The sequence below is a fragment of the Dermacentor albipictus genome, chromosome 3 (genome assembly GCF_038994185.2).
Source record: "Dermacentor albipictus isolate Rhodes 1998 colony chromosome 3, USDA_Dalb.pri_finalv2, whole genome shotgun sequence".
Taxonomy (NCBI): domain Eukaryota; kingdom Metazoa; phylum Arthropoda; class Arachnida; order Ixodida; family Ixodidae; genus Dermacentor; species Dermacentor albipictus.
Window position 1 is genome coordinate 8,357,032 of NC_091823.1, and position 20,318 is coordinate 8,377,349.

At 46.5% G+C, this 20,318-nt stretch overlaps 1 protein-coding gene and 1 pseudogene across 12 annotated transcripts in view; both read left to right on the forward strand.

The window, feature by feature from the left end:
- GABA-B-R3 (gamma-aminobutyric acid type B receptor subunit 3) overlaps positions 1-20,318 on the forward strand; it is a 694,297-nt gene that overhangs the window by 663,099 nt on the left and 10,880 nt on the right. For all 12 annotated transcript variants that reach the window (XM_070535013.1, XM_070535017.1, XM_070535019.1 and 9 more), the window contains 2 exons: positions 15,231-15,569; positions 17,638-17,796. In XM_070535013.1, coding sequence (XP_070391114.1) covers positions 15,231-15,569; positions 17,638-17,796 — 498 coding nt within the window. The remainder of the gene's footprint in view (positions 1-15,230; positions 15,570-17,637; positions 17,797-20,318) is intronic.
- LOC135896002 (uncharacterized) lies at positions 7,187-10,608 on the forward strand (annotated as a pseudogene).

Sequence of the window (20,318 nt, forward strand, 5' to 3'; positions counted from 1 at the left end):
TAAAAACAGGGCAAAATTATCATTGCTAATTAGATATTGTACTCTTTGTTAGTAAGTTTATTGTTTCTTCGCCATTATGAACGCAAATAGCGTTCAGCATCATCGATCTTTCACGTGACCTCTGGCCTGGATTTAAAATTTTTACCGGTATTTCCGAGTGCACGGCGGCACGGATTCATTCGTTCGTACACTCAAGACTGGTTGCTTCTTTGTTTCTAAAACTAGTTTCTTGCGCTTCTATGTAACTTGGGGTGAAGTTACGTGTTTGCAAGCGGACATGTAAGCCCGGCAGTTGGGTTTCGGTCGTGAGCCATTCGGAACAGGTCTGCATCGAAACGGGAGCTGGATTTTGCTGCGGCTGACAACGGCAATAACGGTGAGTCGTTTAACACCGCTGCTTCAATCGTTATATAATATCTGTCTCATTACCTTCCAGGCGGGCACAAGTTAACGAACTAGATCTTGCATTACATATGGGCAGTGAGGATCTCAGTTGCTGTTTCCTAAATAAACCTTTACTTGCGAGGCTGTCGTTTGGTTTACACACACAACCAGGAAAGAAAGAGCGATATCGGAACGCGCGTCTCATTTTTCATGTTATTGTAGCCGTGGTTGTAGGTGACTGAGTAGCCTTATCAATATACAGATTAAACTTTTTTTCGAGTCGGCCGGCAACGTCTGTCGTCCACAAAACCGAATAATCCTTTGGTAAAATGAAGTGAAAGTACAGAATTTAATGTATTAAACAGTTGCAAGCATGATACCCATATTTCGTACTTGTTGGTTCCAAATGTTCTTGCTGTTCAGATTGGTTTACCGTAGGGCATTTATTTTTGCAGTAGTGAAGCGGTGCGTCACGTTCGTGGAGAAAAATAATGCATCAGTTCTAATAGCTTCATGACTTTCATGCATTTGCTTGAGTAACTAGCAGTGTGATCACTTCTAGAGCATAAATGAACCCACAAATGTTCTCATTTGTGATCTTAATAGTACTTGCGCTGTTGACATGCATTGTAGTTAGGCAGACATCAATTTTATGGGCAATAGCAATATTTATTTAACATGCTGCTTAAGCACCCTAGAATAGACAGTGTACATTTGCATGTGTTCTGTAGTCGCAAATCATTACAACATATATGTCACACCTTTTTGCATTTCATATTGCAAAACTTTGCTTTTTCAATTTCTGATTCAGTCAAAATTTCTGTTCCAGACATGCAGTAATGAGGACGGCACCAGTATAAAGCAACACACTCCACGCACTAAACAGAAGCTGCTGCCTGCTACGACAAGGTCATTGTGTGGACATTGGCTACTACTACAAGGTAAACAACATATGGTTCAGAAATAAATATGTTTGATCTATGCTGTATTGGCTTGCCGTTTGCAGCAGATATGAATGTTTGTTCATATATATGGTTCAGTATAATTGGTTCGAACATATAAAACCCACATAAATTTGGCTAATCTGTGCTATATCTCACGTGTCACCGTTTTGCCCCAACAGAGTCTATGCCAAGCACATCTTGGTCATCACAGGAGCTCCTATCTGCACCAACAGGAAGGGGCTGGAGCCGAATTTGCAAGGCTTTTACACCAAGAACAAAGAAGCACATGCACAAGAATATGGATGAGATATCAAGTCTGCAAAGGACTGTGTTAAGACTGCAAAGAGCTTCAGCCACCATTCCACCAGCACGGACATTTGGCTGAGTCATCCAAGTAACTCAAAAAGGACTTTCTAGAAATTCTTCATCTTCAGATGCACCTGCAACATCTGACCAAGCACGGACGACGCTGGCCAAAAGATTGAGTTTCATCAGTTCGTCCTTAATCAGCTTCCAAGCCATGTTAATTCCGTTTGTGCGAAGTGTAATTTTTCTTCTATAAATGCAAGCTTTCTCATTGCCCATTTTTGTTAGAGGTTATTCATCCTCATCCAAATATAAAGGTCAACCTTTATATTTGGATATTTCGCTGATACTTAATACCAGTCACTGTCTAGCAGCCTAACATATCTGTAGCAGTATCTTCTAGTGTATGTTGTCATGCGCAATTACTCTCCTGAAATAGCTGATGCAGCATCGGCATGCGTCTTGCATTAACCTATGCACATGTGCTATGCACCATTTTACTTTTCTTGGTGTTTTTAGCCTTCAATGCTTGCAGAGCAGAGTGGCTTCTCTCTTGAATGCAAGCTTTCTCATTTTCCATATTCCTAGTCTCGTTGATGATTGCTCCTCTTCCTTGATAGCCTGGGTCTTTGTGCAAGCTACAGTGAAGTGATTGATTGCAGAATCTGGTTTTGCTGCCACACTTGGTTGTGGTAACTGTGTTACAGATGTGGGGGCCTGGTCAGTTGCATTGGTAAGCAGTCCCTCGAGGTAAGCATTTGCTCCTGCAGTCCGCAAAGCGACATAGACTCCCAGTATACACACACCGTAACTGGTGCGCCCCGTTCGTTCTGGCCTGCTGCAGCCATGGGCAAATTGTGCTTGTGGCCTACCTCGGCCATGATTTGCTCAAAACGGAGACCAGCATATGTGCTTACATGGTTCGAAGTGTATGAAGTTGATAGCCGTATGGGTGGAAAGGCCCGCAAGAATGGCTGCCGAAGGTGATGCCCACAAAAGCGACTTGTCCACATTGCGACAAAGTGGGACACAAAGTGTGAGCCACACATAGCGGCCCCCGAAAGAAAATAAATGTGCAGGTTGGAAAGGAGTTAACGCTAAAATGCCGGGTAGTCCATGTTGCTGTGTTGGTTGCGGCAGCAGATGCCTGCGTCACCTGATTGCTTCGCAATGGAAGTTGCTCATCTTCAACGGCAACTGTTGGTTCAAACAGGTGCAAGGCTCTGTCCAATCTGTTTGTACCGCAGGTTGTCGCTCGTTACCAGACCACCACATGTGACAAAGGCAAGCATTATGCCTGTAAGATGGTACGTAGCCAATGTATAATGTATTGTCAACCTCAAGCGGTGACTGATTGCCGTTTAATTTTGCTGTTATGTCACTTGGTTACGGTCGCAGTTTTATGTTTTTCGAATATTGCTGCCTGGTCGGTTGCACTGGGAAGCAGCCTCTCGAAGTAAGAATTTGATCCTGCAGTCTGCACAGCGACATAGACTCCCAATTTACGCACACCGTGATTCGTGCTCCCCGTTCACCCTTTCCTGCTGCAGCCATGGGCAAATTGTGCCTCTGGCCTTTCTCGGCCGCGATTAGGCATGAACGGAGACCAGCATAAGTGCTTACATGGTCGGACGTGTATGAAGTTGGGTGGAAAGGCCCGCAAAAGTGGCCGATGAAGGTGATGCCCACGAAAGCGACTTGTCCATATTGAGACAATGTGGGACACCAAGTGTGAGCCACACATTAGCGGCCTCCAAAAGAAAAGAAACATGCAGGCTGGAAAGGAGTCAATGCTAAAATGATGGGTAGTCCATGTCGCTGTGTAGGCTGCGGCAGCAGATGCCTGCGTCACCCGACTGCTTTGCACTGCAAGTTGCTCATCTTTAACAGCGACTGTCGCCGCAAACAGGTGGGACACTCTGTCCAATCTGTTTCTGCTGCTGGTTGTTGCTCGTTAGTAGACCACCACGTGCGACGAAGTCGGGCACTACGCCTGTAGGTAGGCAGCTCAATGTACCCTAAGAGACCCGTGTATGTGAATGCTCACTGTTGCCATATGGTTCGTCGCCAATGTATGATGTATTGTCTGAACCTCATGCGGTGACTGATTGCTGTTTAATTTTGCTGTTATGTCACTTGATTATGGTCGCAGTGTTATGTTTTTCGAATATTGCGGCCTGGTCGGTTGAACTGGGAAGCAGCCTCTCGAAGTAAGAATTTGATCCTGCAGTCTGCACAGCGACATAGACTCCCAATTTACGCACACCGTGATTCGTGCTCCCCATTCACCCTTTCCTGCTGCAGCCATGGGCAAATTGTGCCTCTGGCCTTTCTCGGCCGCGATTAGGCATGAACAGAGACCAGCATAAGTGCTTACATGGTCGGACCTGTATGAAGTTGGGTGGAAAGGCCCGCAAAAGTGGCTGATGAAGGTGATGCCCACGAAAGCGACTTGTCCATATTGAGACAATGTGGGACACCAAGTGTGAGCCACACATTAGCGGCCTCCAAAAGAAAGAAACATGCAGGCTGGAAAGGTGTCAATGCTAAAATGATGGGTAGTCCATGTCACTGTGTAGGCTGCGGCAGCAGATGCCTGCGTCACCCGACTGCTTTGCACTGCAAATTGCTCATCTTTAACAGCGACTGTCGCCGCAAACAGGTGGGACACTCTGTCCAATCTGTTTCTGCTGCTGGTTGTTGCTCGTTAGTAGACCACCACGTGCGACGAAGTCGGGCACTACGCCTGTAGGTAGGCAGCTCAATGTACCCTAAGAGACCCGTGTATGTGAATGCTCACTGTTGCCATATAGTTCGTCGCCAATGTATAACGTATTGTCTGAACCTCATGCGGTGACTGATTGCTGTTTAATTTTGCTGTTATGTCACTTGGTTATGGTCGCAGTGTTATGTTTTTAGAATATTGCGGCCTGGTCGGTTGCACTGGGAAGCAGTCTCTCGAAGTAAGCATTCGCTCCTGCAGCCTGCACAGCGACATAGACTCCCAATTTTCATGCACCGTGATTCGTGCTCCCCGTTCGCGCTTTCCTGCTGCAGCAATGGGCATATTGTGCCTCTGGCCTTTCTCGGCCGCGATTAGGCATGAACGGAGACCAGCATACGTGCTTACATAGTCCGATGCGTATGAAGTTGATAGCTACATGGGTGGAAAGGCCCGCAAAAGTAGCTGATGGAGGCGATGCCCACGAAAGCGACTTGTCCATAGCGAGACAATGTGAGACACCAAGTGTGAGCCACACATTAGCGGCCCCCGAAAGAAAAGAAACGTGCAGGTTGGAAAGGAGTGAACGGCTAAAATCTGGGGTAGCCCATGTCGCTGTGTAGGCTGCGGCAGCAGATGCCTGCGTCTCCCGATTGCTTCGCAATGCAATTTGGGCATTTTTAACGGCGACTGTCGCTGCAAATAAGTGGCACACTCTGTCCAATATGTTTCCGCTGCTGGTTCTTGCTCGTTAACCTGACCACCACGTGCGACGACGACGGTGAGCCGTTTACGAGCTCGCGTCAATGATTCCAGCGTATCTCGACATGCAAATTTTATTTCTGCTATTGCACGAGGATGTACACTGCTTGTCTTCTGCCAATAAAGTCGCGCGTTCTGTTCACTCACTTGTGGCTTGTTTGTATGGGCGTCAGTAGAGGCTCTTGGCAATTAGAACGCACCAGCTAAGCGGCAGCGAAGGCATTGAGGCATGCCGCATAGCCTGCAGGGCAAGCACGGCACGTACCAGCGTACGCGACCGGCAAAAAACGGCCATATTGAATTTTGCGCTAAAAAAAAAAAGTTTGCACTTCCGCTTCCGGATTGAGCAACGTCATCTGGCGTCCCCGAAAGTTAGTTCCATGCGCTGCCGCTGCTTATTTTCGAACCACTGCCAAAGGTACAGTTTCCCTTCTCTAAAGTTGTTCTTTATTCTATGCAGTCACCAAGCAACGTTTCGGCGGCCGCGCGTACTGCTCGCGCTCAATCTTTTTGCGAGTGCTCGCGGCGGTGCCTCGCAGGCGTACAAGGAGGAGTTGTGGCTCATTCTGAAGTATGGCTGGAACGGTTTCGCGGCGGTCGAAAAGTGGGGAAGTGTACTGTTGTGTTGTCGGCTGCCACAACAGTTCCATCAACACCCAAGGCAGAGAACCACCCGTGAAGTTCCACCGGTTCCCGGGAAAATGGTACGAACAAAAGAGGCGGCAAGCCTGGATTACTGCCGTCCGCAGAGTCAAGTGAGTTTTATTTCATTGTCTAAACTTGTCAGGTGTTCATATGTACTGCTTTTTAACGTGTGACGATTCTGCCGAGGGTACCGACGAGTGTAAGCCGGCAGACATGAGCTTACATTGTAATTCAGTAGGCAATATTTAGTAACCAACCTCTCGTCATGAAGTTGTTATTTGACAGGTTTTTGGCAGTAACAAGCGCATTGTGCTGACGTGTATGAGACACGCAGGTTACCGCTTCAGCTGTTCAGTGCGTGTGATTGTGTGGTAAACCGCGGTTACATAAAATGGACTTGGGTCCACGCTAAGCATGAGGCGATTGAAGCAGTGTTGAGTGTTTATTTTAGATATGTTTATTTAGGCCATCTGGCTCGATGTGGCGTGCGGGATTGCTGATGTTGGGCTCGACATTGCTCTGGCTGTATCAGCGTGGTGTGGCACGCGCGCGATGATAAGCTGGTGGTACCGCGGTAACGCTGGGGGCTACCTTGAGCCTGCTCTGCCCACGCCTTCGGCTGGTCGTTTTCGCTGTGCTGCCATGCGATGCATTGGTGGAGACCCTCTCGAGCGATGGCTAGGCACCGTGCTCTCAGATGGTGGCGTAGATTTCGTTTTCTGCTTTGTTCTGTCCGACCGTCTCGCCCGCTCGCTGCGGCACTTCACCTTCGTGGTCTCCCTCATTGAAAGCCTCGGTTTCTTGGCGTTCGGTGTGCCCGCCGCCCCTCCTTCACCGTAGCCGCTGGCCACTGTTTTCGTCTCCGCGGCTGTCGGTGGCTGCCTTTGTCCCCCTCTTGGTTTCCATCAGTGTCGTAGGCAGTTAGGCGCCGCACGAAAAGAGTCGTCAGCAAATTCAAGCGTTCCGCAGGGACACATCGACAGGATGGTGCGATTAGTAGCGTAAAAATGTCTTTGTCCTAGGGCCTGTCCCGGAGTACGCGCACGAACCGTACCACTTGCGTGCTCATTTCCTTCCAGTAGCATTTCGTCATTGTATCGAGCAAAAATATTAATCGATAATAACAGCAATAATATTTAAAATTATTTCTTATCAATATTTCGCCTTCAAGCGTTTAGCTGTGCTACTACTAGGGAACCTAAGGAGCTAAAATAGAGTTCACCCCTTTACATTTTTTCTGCAGCAGTGTTTCAGATATATGTATGTATTACTCATAAAATAAAGGAAATTATTCGCCAATAGCACCCAGAGGTGTAATTTTAATCCATTTGTGGGAGAAATGCATGCTTCGAACGGATATGCTACTTGACATTGAATGTTGTATGCTTGACTTCAACAGTGTTTGTTTATTCCTGGTGCAGCCCTGATGGAACTCCATGGATGCCTACTGACGCGGCACGAGTTTGCAGCAATCATTTTGTGGGCAACTGCATAAGTAATATGAGTGAGCATCCCTCGTACATTCCAACTATTTTTCCACCTGTGTACAAGAAGAAAGCGCCCGACCGGGAAAGGACGCAAAGGTAATATTGCCAATCAAACCGAGAATAGAATTTGCAGTTACTTTTGGTAAACGTGTGTGTAAATGTGTAAGTCTATGGTGTATGCACATTGACAGAAGTGGTTATGCATTGCACTAGACACCAGTGCATGGCAGATATGTGCCTGCTACTTCCCCAACAGAGCTGTTATATTTCATTTTTGTCTTTATTTTTCAATGCAGGTGCCAGCGGCGCTTGATTCAGGCAGCTGTAGGCTAGATAGTATAAAAAAGAGACGGTTGCCACAAACCACCACAGAGGCAGTGCCAACAGCACCTACACTTGAAGTTTCAGTCAGTGCAGACAGGACCGAAGAGGAACATGAGCACCAAATGGACTGCAGTGACAAATTTGAAGATGATGGGATGCTAAAAAGTGACACGGATGATCTGAAGTCTCCGACTGCAGGAGGCCTTTCAATAGTAACAAAGGCTGATGTAGTAAGCACCCAGTATAATTCTAGATGTTGCGATGTAAATGTTTTTATACTCCAGCAAGTCGTCATTATGATTACACTCTATCTGGTCTTTTCCTCACAACACTTTGGAGCATACCAAAAACATACTTTGCAAACAGTTTTTCTTTTTGCTATTTCAGGCATGCCAAACAGAGTCTTCAGCCACTGGGAAGCTTACTATCTTTCTCTCAATGACGAATTGTGATGAAGCATCTACTCAAGTTACTCACACCGAGCAGACTGACAAGGTTGAACCTTCACTGAACTTTTCATTATCTGTTTTGTTTCTACGTCTTTGGTTGTTATTTATATAGGAACAACCATTTTTCTCTGCTTAATGGTTGAACTTCCAGGAAAAAAATTATCTTCTTAAAGTTGCTGCAGTTTTATCAGTATGTAATGTTGATGTTCACTCTACTTCTCTATAGGTCACTGGGACGGATGGAAGTTGGCGAAGAAGCTGTAGTTTTCATGGCTTTAATTCACTGCAAGGAAATGAAGAAGCACTACAAGATATGTGTGGTGTGACACTCCCAGTATTCAGCCTGTTGTTGAACCTGCTACCTACCTCTAGGTACAAGAGCACAGATGTCACACAGGAGGATAAGTTATGTTTGTTCCTAGCTAAACTTCGCCTTGGCATACAGCGCCTTGGCAGTTATATTCGGAGTGAGTGCGACAACTGCATCAAACATCTTCAAGAAAATACTCGAGATCTTGAGTGTGGTGCTGCAGGAATGGGTCTACGTGCCACCAAGAGAAGTCATCAAGCTGTCCATGCCACCTGCATTTAAAGTAAACTACCCTAACTGCACTTTCATCATAGACTGCAGTGAAATCCGTACAGAAATGCCGTCAAAACCAGATTGCCAGCATGTTTTATATTCCAACTACAAGGCAGGCTACACCGTAAAGTTTCTTGTAGGCATCATCCCCAATGGAATGATAACCTTTGTGTCTAAGGTGTATGGCGGGCGGCATACTGACTCCTTCATCACGCAAGACTCTGGATTCCTAGAGCTCATCAAACCTGGTGATCTCGTCCTAAGTGACAAAGGGTTTCCTAGCATTAGGACAAACGTAGAAGGAAAAGGTGGAGTTCCACTCATGCCCCCATTTAATTCTGGGGGTCAGATGTCTGAAGAGGCCATGGACAGTACATACAAAATTGCAGCTGTACGCATTCACGTTGAGCGCGTCATTCAGAGGTTAAAAATTTACAAGATATTATCCAACAGACTACCTCTAAGCTTGGTCCCCCACATGAGCAAAGTGCTTTCTGTTTGTGCTGCCCTTGTCAACATGCAGCCGCCTATTATAAAGAAATGAAACAGTTAGCCTCAGCTCCCTCGATGGCTACCTTCTAGAGATTGTGCTGTGATTCAGCAAATTAAACTGTGCATGAAGCTTGTTGCATGGAATAACCTGCCATCACACATTGCCAGTCAAACCGATTTCGCATCCTTTCAGGAACTACAGTGAAAGCTCGTTAATTCGAACTTCAATAATTCGAATTTATGGATAATTCGAACTGTACGATTTGGTCCGGCCAAGCTCCACAGAAGTCTATGTATAAAAAAGTCCGTTAATTCGAACGCGAGAAGGTTCCCTCACGGATAATTCGAACTACGCTCGCCTGGCACACGGCCAGAGAAACGCGCCTACTGCCTACACACAAGGCTGTATTGCCTCCGAAACGGAGAGAACGGCGAGAGAAGGCAAAATCGGAAAAAAATCTAACCGACGCGGGGTCAGCCAGAAGGCAGCGGCGGCTGCCGCTTCTCCGTTCTACGTAACCTCCGAGACTTCTTGCCCGTTGCGAATCTCGGAGTCTTTGTAAATCTTGTACAGCTGCTAATGTGCGGAGATGGCACGGCAAGCTCCAAAACACAGCGAATCAAGTATGTCGCAGCTGCGCTTGCAATCAAGAGCCAACGAATCGGGGCCTTCGCCACCTTCACATGTTCAGCGTCTTTGTCTCGGCAGTCTTCATCGGTTGTGCACCTCTGTTTTCAGCTTAGGTGGTATCGGCCGTCGCGATTCATTGTGATGGTGTTAAGCCTCGGCTAACGTTCGTTTCGGTGGACATCGGTGGTGTGGCACAGTCGGACCCAGAGCTTCAACTTGAAGATGGCGTGTGCCACTTTCTGACACGCCAAATTTCTGACATGCCCTACTGCTTCCGAATCGCAGTGTACTGTTGCCCTCCTTCACTTTCGTTAGTTCGAACTTTCGTTAATTCGAACTGAAGCGGCTTCCCCTTGAGGTTCGAATTAACGAGCTTTTACTGTATTACGCAATAGTTACGTGTAAATATCCATTATGTACCGTTTCTTCATACGTTGTTCAGTGTATATATTGTTTTGATCATTTGTCTTGCCATTCTGCGTGCACATTGTACAAGTCGATTCATGTCTTATTAATTTGTTAACGTGACAACTGACGCATTTTCGAGCAACACCCCGGTTTACTTCTTTTACATTGTACCTATTTTATTCCCTTAATTTATTTTCTCAGACAGTTTTGTATTTTCTGAGTTTCACTTGCCTAATGTATTTCGTATATTGTTTTACTTGTGTATTTTGCTAAATATCGTACTTTTTGTATAACTTTTGTGTTTTCTTTTGTAAAAATTTTGTATAACTTTTGTGTACTTCAGTTGTTTTTTTTTTTCCGTAACGCGCAAAGCTCACATCTTTTTCATGTATCTGTACCCCCTATGTAATACCCCTTCGGGGGCCTTTAGGGGTATTATGAAATTAAAAAAATTAAAAAATAAATGCTCTGTTTGACTTGCATATACGAGTAGCCCATTTGGGACCTGCACGGACTTTCAGCTAAGTCACAAAGTGGGCTGCGCTAAAACTGCATGATGCTCCCATCACAAACATGGCTATACTGGGTGTTTTAGGGAACACTAATTTTCAAAAATAGGCTTTTTGAAGTATGAAGACTGTTTTGGGGCATAATAATTGTACTAACGTCATCAACTATTAGAGAATAGGTGAATAAAGGCAACTTGTTAGCCAGTTAACTAATTTGTGATAAGTATCGCCTTAATGATCACAGAAACCTGGCTGCAATTAGAGATTTGTGGCCAGTCTTCAGTGATAGCCATATCAGTTTTTAGCAGACAAGAATGGAAAGAGGCGCTCGTTATGGTATGACGGAAGCCTACAGCTACCGAAACCAAGGAGCAAAGGCGGATGAAGGCCTGTTGCACAAGGTAGGAATATATTTTATTGCGATAAACAACACAGCCATGGCCGATTACTTTGCAAACTTCTAACACACCAATTTATACCCATTCCCGCGCACACAGGTAATATACTGACTTAAACATTATTTAACATTGATTCAAGTGATCACAGAAGCAGGATATCAACATACTTTATCGAAAAATTATAAACATGGAAACAAAAATCAGAATAGGAAGCTAAAACAATGCTGGAATAAAGAACTTGAAATAAAAATGTTCCAGCTTTGGGATAACCTCCCAAAGGAAAAGCTCATCTCGAGTCACGCTTACTATCACTGACTGATTCGGTGAATAAACATACAGGAGTGCTCTCTGTAAATTGAGTACATACAACGACACTTGCACCTGTGTGTAGTACTGATGTGTTTTCTTGAGTGTGATTGTGTCATCGGTGAATGTGAGATAGGGGAGATGGCATATCCTTTCTTCATAGTTAATAAATGGACTGTCCTTGAACTTGAAAGTGCACTTTATCTCGATGAGAACTGTTTTGCCCCCAAGTTTGACAAGGCCATCAGGGCTACAGCAAAGCCAAGGCTGCTGCGGCAGAACCACCAATCCTGTCTGGAAAGCGGAAGATGGCTATAAGCACCTCTCCAAAAATCACAATGAACACATTGCTTAATAAGAGTGAAATGCATGTATAGCAAAACGAAGCAGCTACATACCTGGACAATGCGTGCTTTAAGTTTCTGTTCTAAGCTCTGTCGAGCTGCACCTTCTGTCTTGATGCCTGTTAAACAGTAACGCATGAGAGTCACTTCAAGTACTAATTATTTGGTCTGTAAATCGGCTTCTCTAATGGAAAAAATCAAGACTCGCAATAGACTGCAATACTCTAACATCATGTTCATTTTACCAGGTTCTCATGCATTCAGGAAACCAACCGTAACACATTGCAGCACTTGCGTAGGTGGTGGCCTTTGATAGTTGCTGGGCAGCCTTCTGAAGTCCGGCGTCGCATTTTTTGTGACAACTGTGTGGGCTTTAGACCCACTAATCCTCAGCCTGCGCTCCACATGCCATCTAGATAAAGGAAAAAATTGCAATGTTGACTGTCTGATATTCATGCTGTGTGCAAGTTCTCTGTTAGAATCCACAATACCGTGCACAGTTCGCCTGGCCCTGAGTAAGAATAGGCAGGTCAGCAACACTCCCGTGGAAAAGTATCTTCTGCTTGTATTTTTCTTTCTGGTCGGAGCTCAGTTCAGACAAGAAGTCCTTTGGTTGCGTGCTCTTATCTATAATTTCCAGGTGATGGTATACAGGCCTGGTCAACATTGGAGCCAACAGGTCTTCCAGGAGCTCTCTTTCAACAGCTTTGGAAGCCCTCTCAACAAGATCATCTAGGACGTCTTTGCAGATCAATTTGTCTGCGTGTTGCGTCGTGAGCGCTAGCACTTCTTGCAGTGAGCATGTGATCTCTGGATGCTCGAGCAGTATAGTGCGTGAGGCAGGCTTCACGTCGAGGTAACTGGATTTCTGACCTGTTTAAGAATGCGAAGATGAAATGACGTCACACTGTGTGTTTACAAATTAAGTGTTCAGAACATAACGTGGGCTGAATGCGCTAATCTATTGAGAGGAGTAACCATATAAAAGTTGTCTATTCGGCAAAAACCTGTGACCAACACTACACAAATGTGGTTATGGGAAAATGAGAAACTTTTTGAAAAGGGCTGCCACAGCAAACTCACTAGGGAATAAGTCCACCACGTCCTCTGATAGCCTCATTTTCTTGCTGCTTGGTTTGCCCCATTGTTGAGGCTGGCTTGTGCAGGACTTCTCTTCGTGAGAGTTGATGAAAAAGCACACAGCAGCAGCGTGCTTGCAGTGCCCCTGGATACCAGCCTTGCAAGTACACTTGCCATGGCGAATCTTAAGCTGGCGCTTTAAGGGGCATGACCATGCAAGCTGTAAACAAATTAGAGTACAGTTAAGACTACTTGCGTGCTGTGAATGCGAAAGCATTTGTGTCTCATTGTGGCCTACAAGCCACATATACTTGTTTACTAACTGGTGCTAGCCTCAAAGGCCTCTAGAGTGAATGCATTTATGCTAAAGGCCTTGATGTTGGAGATCTTTACAGTAAAAGCCCTCAGGTTTGGACCTTTAGGTCAATGTCATTTACCTTGACCGTCTTTACACATACATTTACCCTGACCGTCTATCTTGACACATACACTAAGCGCACAGAATGGTTCCGGTCACCCTACAAAGCTGAACGTTTGCTCAATTGACCATGCAAAAAAGGTGAAATAGTTACCTCAAATTCCACGTCGTAAACGATGTTGTCGTTCACCTGTGACACACACTTCGCCTTGACGAAGACGGTGTTCTCTTGAACAATCTGCTCAACACAGTGCACATGAGCCACCAACAGGTGTCCCTTTTTTATGTTCGCACTGCGAAAGAAAGCATCACTGTCGGCTATCTTCTTGAAACCACATCTAAGTGTGTACATCGCTGGACACCACTTCACGCACTACGGCGTTCAAGCGTGGGCGAACGAGCACGCGCAAGACAGGCTACTTTCACTCTGATGTCCAAGCGCCGCAGAAGAAAGCAGGAGCGCGCGCGCGCGAATCAAATTTTCCTCGCCAAGCGCGAGCGGAGCGAAAGGACGAGCGCGCGCGATACGGCTTTCTTTTTTCACGTACTGTGATGCAGACACACTCAACTCAGTAGAGGAGCTTTCATCCTTCTCTCTGCTCATTCGCTCGGTTACGCCGACGCTCAACGCAGGAATGGGCGCTTTTGCGCTCTAAAATATGGCCACGCGTCGCGCTGCAAAGTATGTTACTGGAAAGGAATACACAAGAAGAGGGGAAAAACACAACTAGGTTGGAAGAGGTGCCGCGCTGAGAGAGGCATAAACAACGAAAGAACAAATTCAATTGCAAGAACGCAGAAGTTTCGCCTATACGATAAAGATACGGCCGCGCCTCGTTTACTGAGGATTTCTTCTAAGCATACACCACTTAACTTCTCGGTCAATTTGGCAATTTCAACATGCAGCCTAAAGTAAACAATTGGAAATGTCGATTCGCGAATATAATAATTAGCTACCTCGTCATTGAGATTTGTCGCACAAGGGTGACCTCCTTCTCAGATATTTACCTGAACAGGCCGAGTTGCTTTTCTTTTTTTTTTTTTGCGGCATGACCGATGCAATTTTTTGCGATAGCAATATTATACGGACACTTCAGGAGCATTTCCGCCGTCGGCGTCAGCGTTGTCATGATGTTCTGTATAAAGTGCAAGCATGATAAGATCTCGGCCACGCTGTAGGTGCGAAGGAGGGCCGAGAGAGTGGCGGCTTGGTGCGGCGGCGTCTTGCGCGCGCAGTGAGGGGAGTGGGGCGGATGCCCGTCGTCTCCTCGTGTGCGGAAGGGGGGAGCGGGAAGGTAAGCGCTCGCCAGAAGTGGTGGGGGGTTGGCATAGTGAGTACTCGCTGTCACCAAGCGAGATCTGCTCATGTCTGTCCGTGCACACGTGACATCATGCTTGGTAAAAGAATTATAAGCAAATGTTCATTGCAATTTATCACATCACTTTATTTTCCTTAAAGACCCCTTTTGAGGTGTTACATAAGGGGGGGGGGGGGTTACAAAATTTATACGACCGATGAAACTACGACCCTTGCTTCGTGTTGTTGTCTAATACTTTTCTATAGTAATAATCAATTATTCACTATGCGGGTGAAACTGCGATCGTTTTAATCTGTTCAAACATGAAGAGAAAAATAGGGGTGGCTGAATATATAGCGAAGCGGAATATATAGGTGACGTGCTCACTGATTTTTCTGTTGGAAGGGCACCTTATGTGCACGGTACGCAGTGTTATGCGCAGCACACTCTCGAACGGTCCCAATTAAGACATACACGAGAAAATCACACAAACAATTGCGTCTTCTGTTCAGTACACCTCCTTCACGCCAATCGATATAATGTATACGGCAAGCCCTACCAACTCACCCAAAAGGTTATTTTGATTCGCGGATACTGTACGTAGCTTCACCGCCGTAATTTAGAAACCCACGCTGCGCAGACAGGTGGCCCGCTTCAGTGTTGTATCTCTCCATGGCTGCGTCGTACACTCGTACGACCTCAAGCGAGTTGCTCTGTGCGCCTTTGTCCCGTCGGCGCAGATCTCCAAGTTGGAGCGGGACGTGGTGTACCTGCCGCAGCGCGAGCAATGTCACTCGGAGCACATGGCCAAGTGGCTGGGTGCCCTGTACATCTACAAGGGCCTGCTGCTCGTCGTCGGCTGCTACATGGCCTGGGAGACACGCAACGTCCAGATACCGGCGCTCAACGATTCGCAGTACATCGGCATGAGCGTCTACAACGCCGTCATCACCTCGGCCCTCGTGGTGGCGCTCGCCAACGTCATCTCGACGGAGCGCTACACGCTCACCTACGCGCTCGTCGGCACGCTCATATTCGTCTCCACGACCACCACGCTGTGCCTGCTCTTTCTGCCCAAGGCGAGCGCCTTTTTCCTTGCACGCGCACGCTTCATCCGACACCGCCTCGCCATGCTGGCGCCTAGAAACGACCGCTCGCTCCTACGGACACATGTTGTACCCACGGTTTCCTACACTGTGTCCAGAAGAGACGCGTTTGCGATTGAACTAGTGCGTTAAATTGGGACCACAATGAACTTGTACGTAGCTGGCCAGCTGGTTGGTAATAAACCTTGCTAAACTGCTTCAGAGCGCAACGCACACACACATCTTGCGCCTGTAAAGTTCAGTGACATGGTCGAAAACTAGTCGCTGATGTCAAATAAAGCTTTCTTTTTTATGGGAGAGCTCAGAGGGAGGACGAATTGAGTCCCCATATGAAGATAGTAATACATGTTGCATTTATGTTTGCTGACGTGCCACAAAAAAAGTAAATGAAGAAAGCAAGCATGTACTACTGAAAACGGCGCACAATGAGCGACACAAACCTTCTCGTACTTACAAATTTATAGAACCAATATCGTCACCATTGGCGTTCGATATAACTATACATTTAGGTGCGAGCGCTTCCGGTTTGATAACAGCCTTACAAAATAAAGCAATAAAATCATCGTACACGCCGTTTTAACAGTCTAAATCCCGTCGCGACAGACGGAACACCGGGCAGCAGACGCATCTAGAATGTGTCCTGACCCCGGTGGCGCTGGCTCTATCAAACATGCCTCCACTTCCCAACATTCCTGTGCATACAAGCGAAGTCTGAGAAAGGCGTTCCCGGATGTACCCAGGGTTACCTATCACCGAAACAGAAATTTCAAAGACATGTTAATGCATGCGAAAGTCAGCCAACATCACTCCCCCGTAATAAAGACATGTTCTCGCCCCAGGTGTGAAACCTGCAAGCATCTTCAAAGTGACGGTAAAATTAAAAGCACCGCAATTAGCTATACACACGAAGTGAAAACTAGCTTTACTTGCGCTAGTTCCGATGTAATTTATATGCTTGGATGTTCTTTCTGTAAGAAACAATATATCGGTGAAACGAGACAATCAACGAAGGTCAGGTTAAATGGAGATCGCGCGGACACAGCTAAAAAACTTCCAAAATCCTAGGTATACTTTGTGGCGCAAAATACATTTCTGGAAAAGGGACAGAAGAAATACATTTCTGGAAAAGGGTCCCTTTCTTCTGTCCCTTTTCCAGAAATGTATTTTGCGCCACAAAGTATACCTAGGAAATCTAAGCACCAACTTGCCCAAGCAGAAGTCCTTTTGGAACATCTTCCAAAATCCGTCGCCGAGCATTTCAACCAACCAGGTCATAACTTTGATGAACCTAAACTCTACTTACTAAGCAGTCAAATTTCCGTTCTATGCGAGACAGGAAATACTAAGACTCATACCTCATCCATAAGTTCAAGACATTGCAACCAATAGGCATTATACCGTTTCAAAGGGAGCTTTAGAATCTATTCGATCGCTATGCTAAATTTCATACTATAGGCAATTGACCTCCAGCGGAGCAGATAATCCCGCACCCCCCCCCCCCCCCCCCTCCGGTCGTCCAAGCCCCTTCCACGAAAAGTGGAACCTACAGTGACATGTCAACCGGCTTACACACGGCGCTACCTCACATTCCATCACCGACGTTCAGTAGCACACCTTTCCTATCAATTCTACACCCTTTCCGCTAACACACTCTCAGTCATTGCCTCGCCCACAAGCCCTTGCATTCTCCCCCCTTTAGAAGAACCGCACCTATATATACTGTGCCGAGGAGAGAATATGTTGCCTTGAAAAATACAAGACCAATTGTCGAAACGGTGGCTCCTGCTTTCACCTTGTTCTCGTTTTGTTCAAGGCCTTTACCAAGGACTGCGTGCGTGCGTGTAGTATATTGCACCCAACTGCTGGAGTATATAGCATGGCAAGCCAGACAAACATCGCCAGCTTTTCATTACAGACAGCATCTGTCCCTTAACCCGTGCATCATGGCGCTTTATGCGAAACAAATGTCAAAGGTTTGTGCATTGACTACACGACGGTTATTGTGAGCGAAGCTTTGAGCCTAACAATATTGTATGCGCAGATCCACGCCATCATGAACAATGCCGATGCGGACGCCGTGGTGGCGTCTTCGGGCGTGCGGGTCGAGTTCAATACCCGACGATTCGCCATCGACGAGCGCCGTGAGCTCTACTACCGCACCGAGGTCCAGAGCCGCGCGTACGCGCGCGAAATCGCGCAGGTATGTCCGCTCGATTTGTTTGACGGTGATCTGCGCGTTGAGCCCCACAGCCGCCACGGCACAAAGGAACGCGCAGAATATACGCGGTTACGAAGGTCAGTAAAAATACGAGTGTCGGCGAGGAAAAAGCCCTTCCGACCTTATTAATTCGACTGTCGTGAAGAGTGGCAATGTGGTTAAGGAATAGCTGTGACTGAGATGTAGAGGCAGACCTTAGAGGTCCAAGGCGACATGATTTCGTGCCTTTGTCATTAAAAAAGAAAAGCCGCAGTTACGCCCGAAAGGCGAAACACTGATTTCGATAGCAAATTAGTAGAGATCTATACGAAGCAAGGATAGTAGTTTTATCGGCCGTATAAACTTGTAAGCATTCGCTTACTAACAAAAATAACAGGCACGCTATCACGCGCGCGCATCTAACCATGAACATATCTCGCTCGATGACCGCGGAAACTCGCTGTCAAAACGCTGGAGCGAGGAATCGCGGCAACAGCAAGTGAATTGACCCTCGTGCATCTCTCGCATCAACGCGAACGAAACGTCGAAAGCACAGCGCATACGTAGCTACAAACACTACGCGCACTCTACAAACGTCGCAGATCGCTTTCAAGATAGGGCGCCCGCACGGCCGCGCCGTATGCAACAGCTAAGGCCCCTCTATAATTTCCAAGGTAGCGCCATGAGGGACTTTAGCAACAGCTGGAGCAGAACGCCCCCTCCCCCTCCCTCGGCCCCCGTGCGACAGGAGAGGGCGCGCTGCCGCCCTCGCCTTCCTCGCTTGCGCATGCGATCCGCGTTCGCCACCTTTATTTTTTTCTCACCCGCCGTGGTTGCTCAGTGGCTATGGTGTTGGGCTGCTGAGTACGAGGTCGCGGGATCGAATCCCGGACACGGTGGCCGTATTTCGATGGGGGCGAAAACAACCGTGTGCCTATAGGTTTAGGCGCACGTTAGAACCCCAGGTGGTCGAAATTTCCGGAGTCCTGCACTACGGCGTGCCTCATAATCAGAAAGTGGTTTTGGCACGTAAAACCCCACAATTGAATTTTGAATTTTATTTTTTCTTTATTTATTTGATACCTGCTTCGCCTTTGCAGGCATTACAGCAGGGGGATACATAAAAATAGGCATCATATTTGAGACCAATTAAGAAACTAATTACACAAAGCGTGGTAAAAATCATCATTCGACACAATGGATGCAATCATAGGCGAAAGGTCATTCCACTCTCTCATACATCTAACAAAATATGAATAACGCAAGACGTCACCTTTAAAGGAAAATTCATTTACTTTGAGATTGTGGTCCCTCCTTTGGGATATATAGGACGGCTCTAGGATGTACTTCTCCTTATCGATTCCAGTTTTAGAATGGTAGATATTATGGGAAAATTTCAACCTGCGGTTTCGTCTACGATCTTTCAAGTCTTCCCATTTAAGTTTACTTTTGCTTTCTGTCATACTAAGTTGACGATCCCAACTACCTAGAACGGATCGACTCACCCTCTCACGCTTTCACTCGCCTATACAGCATACGACGCGCGGCGACGATTTTATCGCCCTTGGATTTTATACGGAACCTCACGTTGACGGCAGAAATGCGCCTGGAGTGTCCATATAATCGCTGTCGCAATAACAAGTTACACTGTGGGGTTTAACGTCGCGAAACTGCACTGCGGGTTAGGATGTGCGCCGTAGTGGAAAGGTTCGGATTACGTATCTTCCCAAGTGTATTTCTTTAACGTGCGCGCGAACCACGGCACACGAGCGTTGTAGCCTTCCGCCTCTTGCGGCCGCGAATCGGACCCACTACCTCGTGCTCAGCAGCAGAATGACCGCGGCGGTTGGGTTCACTGCCAACGCATGAGTCAAGGCGTGCAGGAAGCACAAGTGAATATTTTAGTAAATACAGACAGGGACTATAGGCAGACGGCTTCCGTAATACATCACAAGAGGAACAATACCCACTAAAAATAGTGTCAGGCAAAAAACACCGTCGTTCCGTTGTTAATCACTGCATGTATGGCTTATTTTCTTCGCTGAATATTATAGCATTTTCTTATGCTGGTTGTTCTTTAGCTGAACACTTATGCAAGTCCAATATAGGAAGTACGTTGACGCTTGCACTAATTTGGCATCGATTCAAGTGCTTTCGTGCTAAAACTCTCGAGAATTTTATTCGAGCGAAGCTTTCCTTGCACACGATCACTTTATGCTACCAGTACTAACGCATGTAGACTCACATCACCGCGAAGAGAGAACAAAAAGAAAAGCGCTCACCGTCTGCAATCTGAACAGGTATAACGTAAAATTCTTTTCGCTAGACTGAAAGCTTTCCGCATCGTCTGCCGCTCGCGACCTGCCGATCATGGTGATAACGCGCTGCTGCTTACGAAGCGCGGAAAGATGTAAAAATGGAACGGAATCGCTAAATTATTCAGACCCTAAATGTGCAAACTTCCAGCCAACCTAGCATATTCTTTATTCCTGACGACATTAGTAAGATATGCGACTGAGCAGTAT